The 18,226-nt window shown below is 50.7% G+C and overlaps 5 protein-coding genes across 5 annotated transcripts; 2 read left to right on the top strand and 3 right to left on the bottom strand.

Annotated features, from left to right (window-relative positions):
* Positions 1-1,715: 1,715 nt before the first annotated feature.
* On the top strand, positions 1,716-8,257 carry HET-E1-4 (Vegetative incompatibility protein HET-E-1; the record flags this gene model as incomplete). Its single annotated transcript, XM_032021381.2, has 2 exons — positions 1,716-5,190; positions 5,982-8,257. The coding sequence occupies 2 exons, from the start codon at positions 1,716-1,718 to the stop codon at positions 8,255-8,257; spliced, it is 5,751 nt and encodes a 1,916-aa protein (XP_031881559.2).
* An 811-nt stretch (positions 8,258-9,068) lies between these two features.
* On the top strand, positions 9,069-10,733 carry MET1 (Uroporphyrinogen-III C-methyltransferase; the record flags this gene model as incomplete). Its single annotated transcript, XM_032021379.1, has 1 exon — positions 9,069-10,733. One exon carries the CDS (start codon positions 9,069-9,071, stop codon positions 10,731-10,733), a length of 1,665 nt encoding a protein of 554 aa, XP_031881561.1.
* Positions 10,734-13,046: 2,313 nt separating this feature from the next.
* Positions 13,047-14,327, bottom strand: CGGC5_v010451 (uncharacterized protein; the record flags this gene model as incomplete). The annotated part of the gene is made up of 4 exons (XM_066152358.1): positions 13,047-13,141; positions 13,204-13,248; positions 13,306-13,847; positions 13,903-14,327. The coding sequence occupies 4 exons, from the start codon at positions 14,325-14,327 to the stop codon at positions 13,047-13,049; spliced, it is 1,107 nt and encodes a 368-aa protein (XP_066008141.1).
* Positions 14,328-15,339: 1,012 nt separating this feature from the next.
* Positions 15,340-15,823, bottom strand: CGGC5_v010452 (uncharacterized protein; the record flags this gene model as incomplete). The annotated part of the gene is made up of 5 exons (XM_032021376.1): positions 15,340-15,348; positions 15,401-15,412; positions 15,475-15,579; positions 15,630-15,653; positions 15,716-15,823. The coding sequence occupies 5 exons, from the start codon at positions 15,821-15,823 to the stop codon at positions 15,340-15,342; spliced, it is 258 nt and encodes an 85-aa protein (XP_031881666.1).
* A 1,306-nt stretch (positions 15,824-17,129) lies between these two features.
* CGGC5_v010453 (uncharacterized protein) lies at positions 17,130-18,205 on the bottom strand (the record flags this gene model as incomplete). Its single annotated transcript, XM_066152359.1, has 2 exons — positions 17,130-18,049; positions 18,112-18,205. 2 exons carry the CDS (start codon positions 18,203-18,205, stop codon positions 17,130-17,132), a joined length of 1,014 nt encoding a protein of 337 aa, XP_066008258.1.
* Between the last annotated feature and the right edge of the window lie 21 nt (positions 18,206-18,226).

Raw genomic sequence — 18,226 nt, forward strand, 5'->3', positions numbered from 1 at the left:
GATTATTGGTCACGTCGGCATCGACGATGGAAAGTGAAGAAGAACTGCGAAGGCCAAATTCGGCAGATATATATGCCATTGTGCGTTACAGTGAGTTTATAACAGAGAGCTTTGCTGCAGCCGAAAGCGACGCCTGCCTAATATATTTAGAGAATATCAATCTCTCATATAAATGTCCAGCCACAGCCACCCATCAGTGAACTGATGTCCGTGTATAACAGGTCGTCACACACTACCGATAAGGACAATCAGTGTAAAGGGCACAGTTGCGGCGAGTCAGCTTCTGGCCTAGCCAATTCGCATCACACTTGCATTGCGTGCAGTCATGATAGTAGCAAGCCCCTCCATCATAGTAACAGCTCATGCCATCTTCAATGAGGCACAATTTCTGCCAGACAGTCAGAATACTAAGTTACCTCGAAAGGGAAAAGCGCCATTTACCCTAGCAAAGAGCTCGCTGCGCGGAGCTAAAGACACATTTTCTGGAGAAGGTGTCAAGGGGCTGGCTGCAGTGACAGCCGCAACCACGAGAAGATGTGAAATATATCTCATCTTGTATGGATATATGGAATTGATACCAGTTAGAGGCGACTTGTGTTGAATGTAGAAAGCAAAGCAAAGAATGCTTCACTAAGAGCCATGGGAGTTAGGCGATGAAGGCCAGTCTTATATAGGGAATTTCCAACAGCCTCACATCAATACACTTCAGATATAGTGCTTCAATTAAGTCATAACAATAAAAGCCACTCAATTTATCTAGATGAGTACAAGGTCGTAGAATTTTCTTATTAAACTTAGTTGCTGATTGCACATTAGATTTACATTACCTCGGAATTATGTTGCCTCTTTAGGCGGAGAATTCACAAGTGTCTGCAGCCCAGACCCAGTCCCATACATAGCACGCCAGCATCATGTGCGCGTCCCTCAGCATATCACATAATAGGTCCAAACCTGCGTGCAAAAAAAAGAGAAGGAGAATAAGAGAGAGTGCACTAAAAGATGAGAGGTTTTCCCCAATGGATAAAAATACGTCTGGGTTGAGTTCGTTAGTAGTTAAGCTCAGTATAAGTGTTTCCCAGGCCAACGAGATAGTTCGACTTATGCCGTGGTTCATTAGTGTGCCCTTGGATATCGACACCAGGCTCAGCGAATTTCAAGTGCCTGGTGATATGGTTAGTAGTTTACTCGAAGCGGCGGCATTTTCTGAATAATTGTCTGGCTTTGCTGCGGTTAGATAATCAGTCGTATCCATGTCAAGACCAAAGGCACTGATAAGAACATAGTGACTACTGAACTTTGTAACTTATCGTGCTATGATATGCAGATGGCTTAGAACGGATATAGCTGCATATTTGCGGAGCGGAGCGGCTCTTCGGCTTTGACGAATCGCAACACCGCCTCGCTTCTGCATGTTTTAAGGCGCCATGCTTACCCCTCCCTCTGTGCGAACAATTTCCGATCGGACCCTTTCTTGTTGCTTATTTGATGATTCTTTGCCATATTGGACGGTCGTTTATTCAATGTGGTCTGGCGATCGCCGACAATCCGGAACTCACGACGGTTCAATTCGGCTCGCCAGTTCAAGACATGCACCAAGCAATATAGCATCGAACTCTTCAATAACGTCCCGAGTCACATAGCCCACTACAGCCTCGGATCAATCTGGAAACGTATACCGCACACAATTCTCCAGGTGATCCGGGGATTCTTCGACTATGCGACTAATCAACGTCAATACGGGAGCATTGGAGGATTTCCACAGAGACCCTCCTCCCTATGCCATTCTGTCACACACATGGGGGCCAGATGAGGAAGAACTCCTCTACGACGACATCAAGACTGAAGTTACGAAACCTGGTATAGGGAAATTGAAACTTGACAGGTGCTGCGAACAAGCAAAAGAGGATGGCCTTGACTACGTTTGGATCGACACTTGCTGCATCAACCGAGCGAACGCAACTGAATTAGGGGAAGCTATCAACTCCATGTACCGTTGGTACCAATCATCGCATACTTGCTACGCATATCTCGTCGATGTAGACGAGGGAGACAGGAACTTTCACGATATTTTCCGCGCGAGCCGTTGGTTCTGCAGAGGGTGGACTTTACAGGAACTCTTAGCTCCGAAGGATGTGGTATTCTACGATAAAAGCTGGCGGCATCTGGGATCGAAGCACCAACTTGCAGGTATCGTAGAGGATATCACAGGAATTCCGCGTCCATTTCTTTTGGGACTTGCCGGACTACAATCGGCCAGTGTTGCGCAGCGGATGTCTTGGGCTGCGAAGAGAACTACCACGAAGGAGGAAGACCTTGCATACTGCCTGTTGGGCATTTTCAACGTCATGATACCGATGATTTATGGCGAAGGCAACCAGGCCTTCACTCGGCTCCAAGAGCAGATCATGAAGAAGACACCGGATGATTCAATCTTGGCCTGGGGGCTTTCTACAGACTCTTCTCGCGGGGAGGCACGGACTGGAGACGTCAATAAGTTTGGAGGAGTTCTAGCGGCCACTCCTGCAGCTTTTCTCGGCAGCGAAACCATCGTGTTCGGCGGTAACCTAGACGCGACTGGTATTCTAGGTGGTTTTCTTCACGCCAAACTTGGCCTCTATACCAGCAAGGATGGGCAAGCATTTGGTTTATTGAACTGTCGGCCGAGAGATAGCACCAAGAAGGTTGTGGGAATCCCACTATGTCGCGTTCATCCCGGAGAAGATTCCGACGAATATATTAGGCCGCAGGGTGGCAAAGCCTCTCTGCTATCAACATCGAACACCAAGACCTCCAACACGAATCCGAAGTCTATGCGTATTCTAGAATCTCTTCAATTTGACGACGAGGTAGCCTTCGACCGAAGACATGGGTTTTGCATCGAAACACCCTCCAAGGGAGAGCTTGTGTTGGTCGATGTGCACCCGCAGGAGAGATGGGAGAAGAAAAGTTCTTTCATTCTTACAGGAGCGGATTTCTCACGAGATTCAGTGCAGCGAACATGGTTGAAGTTCCGTCATGCGGCGTCATTTTCAGAAGATTTTGTCATAGCGCTCGAGCTTGAGATCAAAAGCTGCCAACCAAGAGCTCGGTGCCACGTAATGACTGTGTCGAGAACTGCAATCCTGGACGACATCACAGGAGAGGCGAGCATTAGGGATTATGTCTTCGGAAACACAAGCGCTCATACCCAATTCTTCAATCTCGAGGCAAAACTCACACAAGAACAACTTGGGGCTCAGCCTGTGTTCATGGTCAGATTGTACTCAGTGGACTCCCCTTCAGGCGTTAGTGTTGACGCAAGTCTTGAGCTCTCACTCATCGACCGCGGCAAACAGCTCAAAAGACTACTGAAAGAGGACAAACGTATGCGTCCCAAGCTTCTAGAACTTCCAAAGTCCATCCGGCAAAAGACAGCCGCGGTAGACGAAACAACAGCAAAGCTCAAAGCAGTGCAAGAGGAACTGGACCGATTGCAACAGAAGAAGGACGAATTGTCGGCCCTACTGGAATCAACTAATCAAGAACTGGCTTCTCTCGTTGACGCGAACCGAACACTGGCAGAAAGGGAGACGGAAATATTCGATTTTGTATCATCAGCTGGAACGCTGCCTCCACATTGCGGGCAGGAGAGGGCGTCGCAATGGCTTGAAAGCATCATCGACCATCTTTCAGCCAGCGCACCAAACAAAGATGCCACAATCAACGACATGCCTGACAGGTTTCAACGCACATTTATGCAAAATGTCGCAAATGGAAATTTGGCAGCACTGAGGTTTCTTGCAGGAAATCACATCAACATTCGTTGTGAAACGACTAAAGGGATGGGAACGTTGTCGATGGCAATCCTCCGCGGGCACCTTGCTGCAGTATCTTGGCTTCTTGACCAGGGGATCAATATTAATTCGGAAGATGGCGAGGGAGTCACGCCGCTCCTCAGAGCAATCTCTCATCGAGACCAAGAAGTTATTACATTACTGCTTGATCGCGGTGCATCCATTAACGCTAGAAGCTCCGGGAGAAACCAACGCACACCGTTGGCTATTGCTGTCAGGAGAAACGACGAGCATATTTGCCAACTTCTCATCGAAAGAGGAGCCGATGTGGATATTGCTGACGAGTTTGGACTCACGCCGCTGGCTCTGGCAGCTCGCGAAGGCTATTCAGCAATTCTTCAAATTCTGATAAAGAGTAAAGCTGATATGGAGCTGCAAGACGAAAAAGGCCTTACACCGGCGTATCTTGCAGCGCAGCAGGGCCATCTGTCTATACTTACAACGCTGATAGAAAACGGCGCCAATATTGAAGCAAGAGACCAAAATGGTCGAACGCTTCTGGCATATGCAGCAAGCAAGAACTATGAGGAAGTGGCAAGGTTATTACTCGATCAGAAGGCTCGCATCGAGGCTTTGGACGACGAAAACCAAACACCTTTGGCACTGGCTGAGCAACTGAAGCACAAAACCATGACCAGGTTGCTCCTGAACCGCATGGCCAATGCCGAATTCAGGGACAAGCTCGGACGCACGTCTCTTGGAAGAGCTGTGGAAAGAAAAAGCCTAGACACAGTGAAACTCTTGCTCGATCTTAGGGTCAATATCGAGTCCAAAGACAACTCCGGCTACACCGCACTTGCCCTAGCCGCTGAGAGCGGCTACATAACAATATCCAGGACTCTAATCGAGGGAGGAGCAAATGTCAATTCCACAAACAACGCTTCAGATACACCCCTCAGTCTGGCGGTGAACCAAGGTCACAGATCGGTTGTTGAGCTATTGTTGGATCACTCAGTCGACCTTGAGTTAGCCAACGCACTTGATGGCTCAACTCCGCTGATGCAAGCTGTACATAAAGGCTACAAAAAAACGGCAAAACTGTTGCTGGAAAAGGGAGCGAAAGTCAACTCCAAGAACAAAGATGGCCTGACTCCGCTCTTCATCGCGATCGAACAGCATCGGTCTTCTCTGGTGCCTATCCTCTTGGAACATGGCGCTCGCACCGACGTCAAATCGAATGATGGATTAAACCCCCTGTATTACGCCATCAAGCGGAAGGACAAGGATTCCGTTCGGTTGCTTGTGGACGGAGGGGCGGATACATCCAAGCTGAAAAGACTGGCGCCGCCGTTGCAGTATGCAAAAGACCTCATCGCTGATGAGGGCGCTCGCAGCACCTCGAACACAGATGGAGAGGGTGAGGTTGCGGACTTGATCAGCATTGTCAAGATTCTCCAGAAATTTGAACCTCTCAAGTCTTCGGGAGAAGCAAAGACGGGCAAGAACGGAAAACAGCCAAGAATTATCAGATCTCCTCGACCAATGAACTGAAAGAAGTAGACAATCCCATAGAGGACATTGACTACTGTCGTGAAATACTTGCCAAGAGCTCATGTCATTCGCCGTGTTACGTGGTCGGTATGAATGGCTGTTTGCAATTAGCGGAGGTCTATTTGGAATTCATACATACTGCATGAGTTTTCTCTTGGGAAGAAGATGAATACGTGAAAGTCTGTGAGGAGAGAAATACAACTCATTTTACGCAATATTTCTGAGAAATCAACAACGGCGAAGGCAAGTATTGTGGTTTTGATATGGAATGCTGAAGGTGCTGTGGCCAATTATGTAGCCCTCATTTGCAACAGGTGGGGCGGCAGTTTTTTGAGCTTAAGGTCCCCTGCCCAAATTTCTTGCGACAAGCTCCATCGCCGCTTTAAATCTTTCACCACCTCAATTGCCACCCCGCCAAAAGCGCAATCATGTTGACCGCAGGTGGTCTCAGAAATGCTTGCCCTAGCTGTAGAGCTCGTATTCTGAGCTTGGCAGGACAGCACACTCCAGCAACAGTTTTCTCAGGACGATCAGTACCTTCGAATTCTTCGAAGCTAGCTGCATCACGATCGGCGGTGCGACCCGCTGCCCGCAGACCCCTCACGACAACATCAAGACGATTCCAAGACAGTGACGCAAGCCGAAATGATACGAAAGACCTTACACGTGCTGCCGATATCGAGACGACCGTTCGGGAGGCGAAGCAGAGATTTCGCGACACACTACCGAAGGGCTACCTGAGCGAGGAAGAATACATGCTATACGAGCGCTGGTACGGGCCGCCACTGAGAGAGACCACGCCGGAGGATATTGGAATCGAGTATCTCAACGAGAAGACATCCGAGGCGGCAGTGCGAAAGGATGGATCTGCGGAACCTGCTCTCCTTCGACGGGGCGAGGGTGGCTCCTACGAGGAGGTATCGTACGTGCGGAAAGGCAAACGGAAAACGCCTGATCAGATATTTGAAGAAATCGTGGAGGACAACCTTGCCTCTGAGCTATCGACCGAGGTCGAACCTGCGCAAGAGCCTGCGCCCGATGCTGAGCCCGAACCCGAAGAGCGAGAAAACTACATCAATGTTGTGGCAAGGAACAGGAGGGAATACGATGCGCTTATGAAGCTGCAGAAGGACTTTGAGGCCAGTGCCCGCGCATACGAGGAGTCGGAGAGGGCACAAGCTCAAAAGGAGGACGAAGAATTACGAGACGAGGAACGAGAGATGGACGAGGATGAGGAGGACCTCGACGAGAGGGAGGATGGAATTCAAGACCAGAGCATCTCCAACCGTGCGAGTCGCTTGCATCCTTACTCGAGAGAGGGCCACTTCTCGACAAACCCGGCTACGGTCTCCATGCCCTACACGGGCTTCATATCACCAGTCAACACCATGCTCAGCCGTACCGATATCAAGCACGTACAAGAGGCGGCGGAGAAGGCTTTCGGAGGCCCTGGCCTGCCCCATTCACCGGCGACGCCTGCTTCCAAGATGAACCTGCCGCAGAACCCCATTGGCATGGCTGTCTGGCAGGCTAGGATGTCAGAGATCGATGCGGATGCGTTCATCTCTACGTTCTTGCCGCCTACCTACGCCTCTGCCATGGCCAGTCTGGTTGAGGTTCGCAAGCGCCTGGGCACGGAGTGGATGCGCAAGCTATTCGAGAGAGGCAACGGCGAGGGACCCCGCATCCTTGACGTTGGTGCCGGTGGTGCAGGTCTCCTGGCTTGGCAAGACATTATCCGCGCTGAGTGGGAAGCCATGCAGTCCCGTGGTGAAGTCTCTGGTCGAGGTCCTCCAGGCAAGCAGAGTGTGGTTATTGGAGCCGAAAAGCTGAGAGAGCGCATTTCGAAGTTCCTGCAGAATACCAGCTTCCTGCCTCGCCTGCCGGACTACCTACACTCCGTCGACCAACAGGAGCAGCACATTGATGCCAACGAGACCCCGCAGCCTAGGAAGATGTTCGATGTCATCATCGCTTCCCATTTGCTTCTTCCTGTTAAGGAAGGCCACAGACGCAAGGCCATCTTGAACCAGATCTGGTCCCTGCTTAACCCCGAGGGTGGTGTTCTCATCGTTCTCGAGAAGGGCCAGCCTAGTGGCTTCGAAGCCGTTGCTGAAGTTCGCGACCGCCTTCTTCAGGCGTTCCTCATCCCTCCAGGAGGGGAAGAACTCAAGGCCGAAGAACAGGACCTCGACCCATCTTTTGAGAGAGTAAAGGAGCACGGCATGATCATCGCGCCCTGCACGAACCACAAGTCGTGCCCGATGTACCTTATCCCTGGTAGGAGCAAGGGGCGCAAGGACTACTGCCACTTCACCCAGCGCTTCGTCCGCCCGCCCTTCCTCCAGAGGATCATGGGCGCAACGCACCGCAACCACGACGACGTGCAATTCAGCTATGTTGCCATCCAGCGAGGCACCACAGCCAAGTCAGGCCCTCTCGCCGGCGACAAGGCCACCACTCGCGCCTTGAAGGGCTACGAGGATGCCGAGACCGCGCCCGACATGCTCTCCCTACCGCGCCAGATTCTCCCGCCCATCAAGCGTCGCGGACACGTCACCCTCGACGTCTGCACGCCCTCCGCGAAGATTGAGCGGTGGACCATCCCGAAGAGCTTCAGCAAGCAGGCGTACCACGATGCGCGCAAGGCGAAGTGGGGTGACCTGTGGGCCTTGGGCGCGAAGACCCGATTGCAGAGGAATGTGCGCCTGGGCAGGCCGGAGGCCGAGGATGACGGCGGTGTTCGCGCGCAGCGGGCGAATGCAGCCGCTCGCAAGAAGAGGAACGTCGTTGAGGTCGGCATTAACGAGCACGGTGTGATTGGCGACCCAGACACTATCGAAGCGCGCGCGCAGCCGCAGCAGAGACGGAAGAACAAGAGAGGAGCCGCTCTGCATGATCTCAAGAAGCAGCTGGCGGAGAAAGAGGACTAAAGGAATCACCATAAACTGTAACAATGACTGTGTATCATATGGGTGGGAAAGGCATCAAAATACTGTAACAACACCACGGATTATACTACATAGGCACGAGGGCAATGAGGGCATCATGACTGCGCCAAGGAGCCGCCACTTATCACAGTTCAATACCACAACTCAACTGAATGACAACCCATCTTATCTTTTCCATCATTTCACTTTTGATTGCAGCATGCAGAACACAGATGACTCCTCTACCCCTCCATGCGCAGAGGCCGTCGACCGGAGATGCTTGAAGAAGACCGTGCCAGGGGGACGCATCTCCGGTGACGGCTCCGCGGGAGTCGGGGCGAAAGCCGCTGATTGGTCACGATGGAAGATGCCGATAAAGGCCGATAAGACACCGCAAGGGCCGGCTGTCGGGATGGTGTCATCGCCAGCGAATGAAAAATTAGCTGACCTTTTTTGCCCGGCGCATGATTGGGTTCCGCAATCGCAATTCGGGGTCTGGCGCTGGCGCTGCAAGGGCAAATGGCAGTCCAAGGGCGATTTCTAATTTCTTGTTAGATATCTAATCACAGTGGCCAAGACGCCATTTTTGATTCTTTAACTCTTCGTCTTATGAGATACTGACCTGATCACGGGCTTCTTCCATTTTTTGACTTTTTGTCTTCCTAAAGCTTCTCTTTGTGTTGCGCATGGTTGAGTACCTTACTTGAACTTCACCAATACACTCACCCACACGGGCGACAGGGGTTGTAAGACCTTCACCAACATCGTCTTCACCACCTCTCAGACAGACTCATAGGAGTCACACACAGCCAAAATGGCGACAACAACAACATCACTCCTCACAGCCCTCAACTGCAAAGGCAATACCCATCTCGTAATCGGCACAAACCCCCTCGCAGCAGCGCGCTGCACACAATCCATCAACGCCGGCGCCACCCCCATCCTCCTGGCCCCAGACACCTCAGACCTGCACTACAACCTCCAAAAACGCATCGACGCAGGCGAGGTGGCATGGCACAAGAAGGTCTTTGAGGACACCGACCTCTTCACCCTGGGCCGAGACGAGGTCGACAACGTCGTCGACGCCGTCTTCGTGACCAGCGGCCCGCGCGACCCGCTCAGCGCGCACATCTCCGCGCTGTGCAGGCGCAACCGCATCCCCGTCAACGTGGTCGACGCGCCGCAGCTGTGCACGTTCTCGTTGCTGAGCACGCACACCGACGGCCCGCTGCAAATCGGCGTCACGACGAACGGGAGGGGGTGTAAGCTGGCTAGCAGGATCAGGAGGGAGGTCGCTGCGGCGTTGCCGACGGATTTGGGCGCTGCGTGCGCAAGGCTTGGGGATGTGAGGAGGAGGATCCAGAGCGAGGATAGTCTGCCGGACGAGGTTGACGATTCTGTGGACCAGTCGGCGAGCTTCAACAAGCTTGTCACGGATGCGGATCTGGAAGCGGCGAAGAGCAGGCGGATGAGGTGGTTGAGTCAGGTCTGTGAGTACTGGCCGCTTAAGAGGTTGGCTGCTATCACGGACGAGGAGGCGGAGAGCGTGTTGAAGTCGTACTCTGCCGCGCTGCCTGAGACGGCCGGGAAGCCGCCTGTTGCTGGGCTTGGAACAGGGGCGAGCAAGCCGCCACAGCAGGGCAGGATTATTCTTGCAGGAAGCGGTCCCGGACACCCTGATTTACTCACGAGAGCGACACACAAGGCTATTCAGACAGCGGACCTCATTTTGGCGGACAAGCTTGTGCCTGCTGGAGTGCTCGATCTGATTCCCAGGCGGACACCGGTGCAGATTGCAAGAAAATTCCCTGGAAATGCGGACCAGGCGCAGGAGGAGTTGCATGAGCTTGCTCTGGCTGGTGCGAAGGAGGGCAAAACCGTATTGAGGTTGAAGCAAGGCGATCCATTCATCTATGGACGTGGTGGAGAGGAGGTCGCATATTTCAGAGAGCATGGCTTCGGCGACCGTGTCACGGTTCTGCCTGGTATCACTTCGTCGCTCAGCGCGCCGCTGTTTGCCGGCATCCCGCCTACACAACGCGACGTTGCGGACCAGGTTCTGGTGTGCACTGGTACAGGAAAGAAGGGCAAGCCGCCAGCGCCGCCCGAGTTTATCGCTAGCAGGACGGTTGTGTTCCTCATGGCGCTGCACAGGATTGTTGGGTTGGTGAGGGAGTTGACTTGCCACCTTGAGACGGAGGAGCAGGTCGAAGGCGAGGAGAAGCCGAGAAGGGTATTGTGGCCGAAGAACACACCCTGCGCGGTCATCGAGAGGGCGAGTTGCCCCGACCAAAGGGTGATTCGGACAACGCTGGAGTATGTTGCTGAGGCTATTGAGTCTGTGGGTAGCAGGCCACCTGGGCTGCTTGTTGTTGGCAGGGCGTGTGAGGCGTTGTATGAGAAGGAGAAGGGGCGAGCTTGGGCGGTCGAGGATGGCTTTAAGGAATTTGATTTTGAGGAGTTACCCGGATTGTCATGAAATGATCTTGTCTTCGGAGTTTTGCGATATGGTTGAGAAGGCAGCTTAGAGAAAAGGGCAACTTTGTATAGTTAGGTGTAGGATTGGTTGACTCATTACTCTGTTCGACGGAGCGAATAGGTACGTAAAATAGTATCCCAATTTTCTAAACTCAGTTTTGCTACTTAGACTCACTGCTATATGGATGGCTATGATCCTGAGCACGGCGTCATGTTTACAGTGTGAATTGCGTCTCGGGGTCTCAGTCCCAAAAGCTTCTTCATACGCATCCATGAACTCCAATCCAGACTTCCATGACGAGCAAAAGTTGCACTTGCAATACCTTTACTGAACCATTTCTCTCAACCGACTAAGTGCAGAGTTTCTGGACAACAAACGTCATCGAACTCCCTAAGCCAGGGTTAGCAAAAGTAAACTTCGACAATAGAGAGTCCCAAGCACTGCTTGCTTACCAAAAAATGCCCCAAACAGAGCATGGTATATCGTGCTTCGAGCCCACGGCTTGTATGGCACAGCAAGCCGTAGTTTTGGACGGACATTCCGGTTGGATCGACTTTTCTGACCATCCAAAAGCTCAAGCAGACGCTCTGTATTGTGAAAATTGCACTTCTTCACGAGATCCCGAGGGCCGAGATTCGAGAAATGTCGACTGTTTCCCTTACCATCGGCATAGATGTCCATTTTACACCGTCTAATGTATTTCTTGTCGGCTCGAAGCGAAAGATACCTGTACCTTTTGTTTGCTGCATCTTCTAAAGAAAAGTTGAAATTGAGATTTGCTTCGTGGAGAAGTAAAGCCTCAAGGATATCACCTATCCATTCCACATCCTCTTCACCCAGGATGTGGCTCACGAGCCCTTCTAGACAGAATGTTTCCAAAACCGTAAGACTCCTTCGCAGGTCAAAGCATTCGGACAGGCAGTACCAACGCTGGAAAAAAACGAACTCCATGGCCGAATCAGGGGTGATCAAGCCCCTTTCCAGCCCTGTTTGCACCATACGAAGGCAGATTTGAGCCATGTGATTATCAGGCTCCGGAGCATCTTCATGATCCCTGGGCGTCAAGTGGGCTACAGCGCAGGATATGAGCAGCTGTGCCTGCAACTTCAACTTGTCAGCGATGGGTGTGTGGCGTAACCACCATAGTGGAAACTCTGAGTAGCCTCTGTACGCGAGCCAAAATGCTGGGGAAGGTAGATTGTAGGATATTCTAGCACCTCTTCCAATTCAGCATTGACTCCCTTTGGGGTGGGTCGCTCTCCGAATCTGGTGACCGAAGTGGCAGGAAAGCACGAAGACTCCCGAGACATCCAGGTATCGAGGCTGTTCAAAAATACCCACGGCTCTCTATCCAGCTGTTCAGACTCCCTCATAGTCATAATCTGTAGCATCCAACCAGATTGACGGGGCCTATCCAACCCATACGCTCACTGAGCAAGACAAATGATTTGAGAAAGAGTTTCCTTTATATCGAATGATGGGAGGGGCTTCTTAATCATTGTTTGAATATCGGGCTGCAGCAGGAATTCTTGGACTGAGCGATGAGTGAATCGGACTACTCTAAAATCGTGACCAGTTTCGATCAACCCTTTGCAGCATTTGAATAATCTGCGACTGCATTCGTCAAGTTGACTCTTTATGAAGTAGCTTGGGCGCGACTTGTGTTGTAGGAAAAAGTCCGGCCGTGGGTCCTTTTCGTAAAGTTTGAGGAACACGAAATCTGCAATGATGAGGTCAAGGTCCCAGCGGCTTGCTTCGATCATCAGCAGAAACACTTTGTAGGCTTCTAGCCTGTCTTGACGTGTTATCGTTCCGATTGCATGCATGAACAGAGCTTCGAGCTCGTGTGGTAACGAATCTATTTGCTGAAGCACGTCTTCATAATGATAGCCGCAACATATCATCTCAGTAACCTCTTTCGCAACGAGGACAACCCAGAGAAAAACACCCTGCGCCTTTTCCACGATTGCTAGGACCAACTCGTCAGTTTGACTCTTGTGTAAAAAGTAACTTTCAAGCCGGCATTGGACGAATGAGATCATGTCTTGCTTCGTCAGCTCGTGGAGACGCATTCTTGCTTCGGGTGTAAATTCGTCCATGAATTGAGGGTACTCGCGGCTGGAAACGCAGAACTTGACGTTGCCACCGCTAGCCTGTGCCCAGGATTTGAGGATCCGAGACAAGTCTCTGAAGGTGAACTCTGGTGTTTCTTGAAGTTCATTCAAGGCGTCAATGAAGAAGCAAAAGCGATGAGAGAAGTCCTGTTTGCTGGACTCTGCGATGAGCAATTCCAATCCCTCGATGCATTCTTTATCAGCCAAGATTAACGCCCTGCGGGTTTGCCAGGGCACAGCCAGCGCCTCTTCCCAGCGGGAAGCAAAAGCTCTGGATATAAGCTCTGGAAACGACTGGAATATGTCAAACAGTAACGCTCGGCTGAGCCCAGCCAAGGACTTCTGCAGACGCGTACCGTAGTTCCAAAAGAAAAATTTGCCCATGGCCAATTTTCTTTCTCCTATCATGGGGGATTTATTAGCGTTCTGTTCAAAACAACGTGAAGTGTGACCCTCACCTGCCCATCCCAAAAGACGATGTCGGATGACAAGGTTGTCACAAAGCTGCCAAAGAAGAGTGGACTTGCCGGCTCCAAGCTTCGCGGACATGTGGAAAATTCCCTCTCCAAATGAAAGCCAATCTGCAAATAGCTGTCGATGTCGCCGACGATGCCGTTCCTCAACCGCTAAATGCAGTCTTTCAAAGCTTTTCGGATACTTTTTGTCGTTGTGACCATTAGCAGGAAGTAGTGGATCATAGTCTTTGTCGCCCATCCATACGAATGCCCAAGTGGAACAGCGCGTGTTCCCGATCGCGTCGAACCGCTCATGCATGCCGTCAAATGCAAGACCCCCCAAAAAGGATTCAATTGCGACTTGGCGAGTGATAGCGTCGGGAACATTGATCAATTGGCTGACTTGATTCTGAACCTCTTTGCTGAGAGACGTGACCTGAACGCCTTCGCGCAGATCCTCGACATAGCTCTTGATCTGCTTCAACTTGCCGGCGTCTTGTCCGGTTGCCTCCAGAAGGCGCTTGAGCGCAACCACTATTTTTGTACTGGAAAAGAATCGTCAGCCTCCGACCAAGAAAAATAGTGAAAATATTGATTAACCTCAATTTGTGGTTGAGTTGCGCTTCCACTTGAGTCCGGCATGATTCGAGCCTCTTCTCCAATATCTCCTTGTCTTTGCTGCGCCACATGTTCTTCACAGCCGACCTAAGAGACTGCCACTTGGAAGACCGGTCTGTGGGCTTGATCCGCTCAAGAACATCCAAAAGGTCTTGAGCAAGCTTCCGGCACTCTGCAGCCAGAGCGCAAAGCTCCTTGTCCTCTCCAACGAGATCAGCGGAGTCGGGAGCGAGGAGGTTTGAATAGTGCTGATTTGGCTGTGTCGCATACTTCTCCAGGTTGACATTGTCTTCCAATCCGCCGGACTCGGAATCGTGGATTTCTTTAGCGGTTCTCAAGACGTTGGCGGCAATTTCAATGAAGGGGACGATGTTCGCGACTAGGCCGAGCGCTGTGAGAGGATCCATTGTGCCAGACAATGGTGATGGTGATGGTGATTTTCGGGCCTTCTGCTCGTAAGGATCTTTACGAATACAATCATGTGGCTATCTAGTAAGACTTTGCTGCTTTATACTGATTTGCAGAAGCAAGAAACGAGATGCGTGAGTCCTCAGGAATGATGACCGTTTCATCATGTGGCCTTCGAGTCTTTCATACGCTGCTACCATCTTTGATATAATGGTTTCGACCGTCAAATTGGCTTTTAAGAATTCTGGTCCTTCTGTTTGCCTGATGAGTACTTGGCCTGAAACAGCCTGGAAAAAGAATTCCACTCATTGACCCAGACTTCCAGTCCAAACACCCGAACAAAGGTTTGATGCAAAACTCAATATGAATGAAAGCTAGGTGTGGTAAGATTTGATTCGTCCATCTGATCAATCAAGCTCGTGCAACAAAGCATATGTGAAAAGGGGTCCCATACCTCCAGTCTGGAAAGAGCGCTGTTACTCAAAGGGCACGGCTATGCATAAGAACATGACCATAAGCACCTCGCTATCATATCTACAATCTTTATCGTTATGCTGATCGGTAAATAGCGATCTCAATATAAACACACAAAACTCTCAAAGTCCCTGTTGATCACGTCGCGTTCCGGTCATATCTCAGCTTCTCGACTAGTAACAACTTCGTCGCGTCGCACCTCGTCCATGACAGGAATCCCTCCCTTGGAGATGCGCATTTTCCATGCCGACTTCTTGTATATTTAGTAAGCGAGATCCGGCTACGGTTTGATTTGTGGATGGTGCCAGTCGCTGTTACTAGCAATGGAATCGAGGCGGGCCGCCGGGCATTGGAACATAGCACACTTGAGGTCGGAACTTTCTCTTGCTAACGACACCGTCGTTACTATTCTAGGTTCTATCAATTGCCATGCACCTTGCGCCTCTATTGCTGTGCCGTAAAGACTTCAACCACAACAAGAACATTCTAATTGCTCTCCTAGCAACTCCTTCGTAGAGCCACACGCGCTCGAGCTGCTTAGTCGCACTATGAAAGTTAATAGGCACTCTTTCATCACGGTAAGCCAGTGGCAACTTACGCAGTAAACAGACTGTGGGTTCAGTTTGTCAGCAATCAAGTGGTTGAATGCGAAATGGCAAATAGGGAACTTACACCTCCGGTGCAGGACTGCGAAGCGTCTTCCCGGTCTCTAATGCTCTGAGGGGAGAAGCATGCTCCTCGGAACGTCGGGAAATCTGCTGATTGAGTGTTCTTGCACTTTGGAAATACTTAGCAACATGTTGTCAAGTAGAACAACTGCTACTCACGCAATAAGAGTTGGCTCCCTTTCCCTAGAAGCGGAGATCTGTTAGTGGTGATCGTAGTGCAGAGCAAGTGAGATTGAGATACACACCTCACATGTAAGTGCAGCGTCGAGACCTTGCCCACCGTTACAGTATTTCTGGAGGGCATTTACGGCCAAAGCCTGAGCCAGCAGAGCGGTGATGAAAGAAGCCTTCATGATTATCGACTGAGAAAGAGTAGATTATTAAATAGCTGGTGAATTGGATGATGCAACCTGTGTGATTCGAAGCATCTCATGGGAGAAAATGCGTATTTATGTTAGTATCAATCCAAGGCTGACAAAAGCCCAGCAACAGAGTCATGTGCAGCGTCATCTAACATACTTTCTCTTGATTCAGCACCCGTGTCTCAGTCAGGGGCGAAGTGGAGTGGATTGAGCTAGCCTGAGGGGATCAGACAATCTTGGAACCCACTACTCATGAACTGTGCGATCGATTGCAGACATATCTTATGAGGCAGATGTTCATCCCGTCGGCTGTTCATCAAAAGATCGTCTGAAGTAAGTTCTTATCGTTCTTGGCTTCCGGATATTCCAGGCTTGCAAACCTCAAAAGTCGTTATCATACGATATTAGGGACCCTTTTCTAGACCGACTTTGACCAACCCCACACATCAGCCCGGACCCCACGATCCGCAACAGTGCAACTCTATGTGTTACCCATGCTCTGCCCCAATCGTTATGCGAAAGCGAAGACAGCTCGGGCGGACGTGCGGACATAACGAGAAACAGGCCTGGTCTAAATTCTTAACGCCAGGTCGCTGCTTTGACAAGCTCTGTGGAGAATACCTACGCAGTAGGTAGGTGCTGTTTTCGAAATCTCATAGAAGCTAGGAATGTTTCATACTTATACTTGCTCGCAATAACACAGACCGAAATCTGCGGGCTATCACAAGTGACGATAGTTTTAAACATGGTACCTTGAGAATTTCAACACGTTGCGCCCGTTCTTTTTCTTTTTCTCAAACGTACTAGTACTTATCACTAGCAGTGACTACGTTGGAAACCGGCCAATGGTCAGTTTGAAAAGGCCTTGAAAGAGAAAGCTGGCACAGCTAACATGGGCGTATGCATTGGTGGCCGTTCCTAATACCTAACACAAAGAACATCATGGCCTAAGATCGATAACCAGCTGATCGACGAAGTTTCGTCCAGACATCACAATAACATGAAGGAGATTAATGATTGTTCAATATCACGACGAGATGTTACTTTTTCCAAGACCTTCGAATTGATTCAGACGCCCTCCATTTTAGGCAGCCGATGGTGTCCAGGCGTGTACTTCGAGCTGGTACCGCGTAGTGCTGCATATGTTAGATCTGATTAAGGCTTGAAGTATCCGCTCGCACATTAAAACTCGATTGTTAAGAAGGATGCAAGGTATGGTGATCAATTACCGATCCTACTGCTCCCATGGTGAGTTCTCCTCGCTATGGGCCTCGCCGACGGGGAATGATGCATCTCGTCAAACCCACCCCCTTCCGTCATAGTAACGAGCTTTTTGATAACCTGTTCCTTTCTTTGTATCCGAAGCATGTTCAACCCAACTTGAATCTAGCAACTCGACGTTCGGCACAGGCTGGTCCATCTGCGTGTTCAACGATGCCAAGCGAACATTTTGCGCATCCGCCATCTCGTAGAATCCATCGAGATTTTCAATGCTCAAACAGTCGCAGAGAAGTACAAATCGCAAATTCGGCAGAATCTCGCTCTTGAACTTGATGATGTCGCTAAGTAACTTCTCGTCTGGTTGCCCAATGTTGGACGTTTGCCCAAGGTGATCCTGGTCACTGTCATGCTGATGAGCGCGTTCCCTAACGCCTTCTAACATGAGCACTTCCAGATTTGGCGCGAGAACATGCTTCAACATCGGGCGCAAGTTTGTGCTCCCAAGGTAATTCACGAAGAGTGCTTGGGGGTCGACCAAAAGCTGCTTCATAGCGGTGAACTCTTCGAAAAGCATCGGGCCCCTGAAGTCATAGTGCGAAAGAGACGATCTCCAAGATAGCTCAAGAGTCTCGAGGGTTTCTTTGCATCCCGATAGTAGAGAAACAAAAGAGCTCCTGCAGAATGATAGCTGACGGTGGTGGCGAAATCGGAAGCTCTGAAGCGACGAGGCTCGTGACAAGAACTTCTCAAGACTTGCGATGTGGATGTGGCAGTCGTCGATTTCCAGGTGCCTGAGAGCCTCCATAGGAAAGGGCTCAGCGGGCTGTTTTCTGAATGCTGAGAGGTCCAGGTGTGCGAGCTTCAGGCGGGCAAGAGTTGGTTGGCTGAAGTAGACGGAGTCTTGTGCGTGGATCTTGTACAGAGACGCCGTCTCTTCGACCCCGTTTGACTGGACTGCATCCACGTGCCTGCAGGCATCGAGGATAGCAAACTTGACTGATAATTTTCGAGTTAGCCTGATATTTGTGGAAGAGTTTGACGTGTTGACGTGCAGCTACTGAGTCTTGGTTTCAAACGTATGCCGGCGTTGAGTTCTTCTCTTCTCTCCGTGTCGACAGTCTTGACGGTTCCACAAGCATGCTCGATGTTCATGGTTTCGAGGTTCGGTAGCTC

This window comes from Colletotrichum fructicola (assembly GCF_000319635.2).
Source record: "Colletotrichum fructicola Nara gc5 chromosome Unknown KSG_Nara_v1_contig06, whole genome shotgun sequence".
In the NCBI taxonomy this organism is placed as follows: Eukaryota; Fungi; Ascomycota; class Sordariomycetes; order Glomerellales; family Glomerellaceae; genus Colletotrichum; species Colletotrichum fructicola.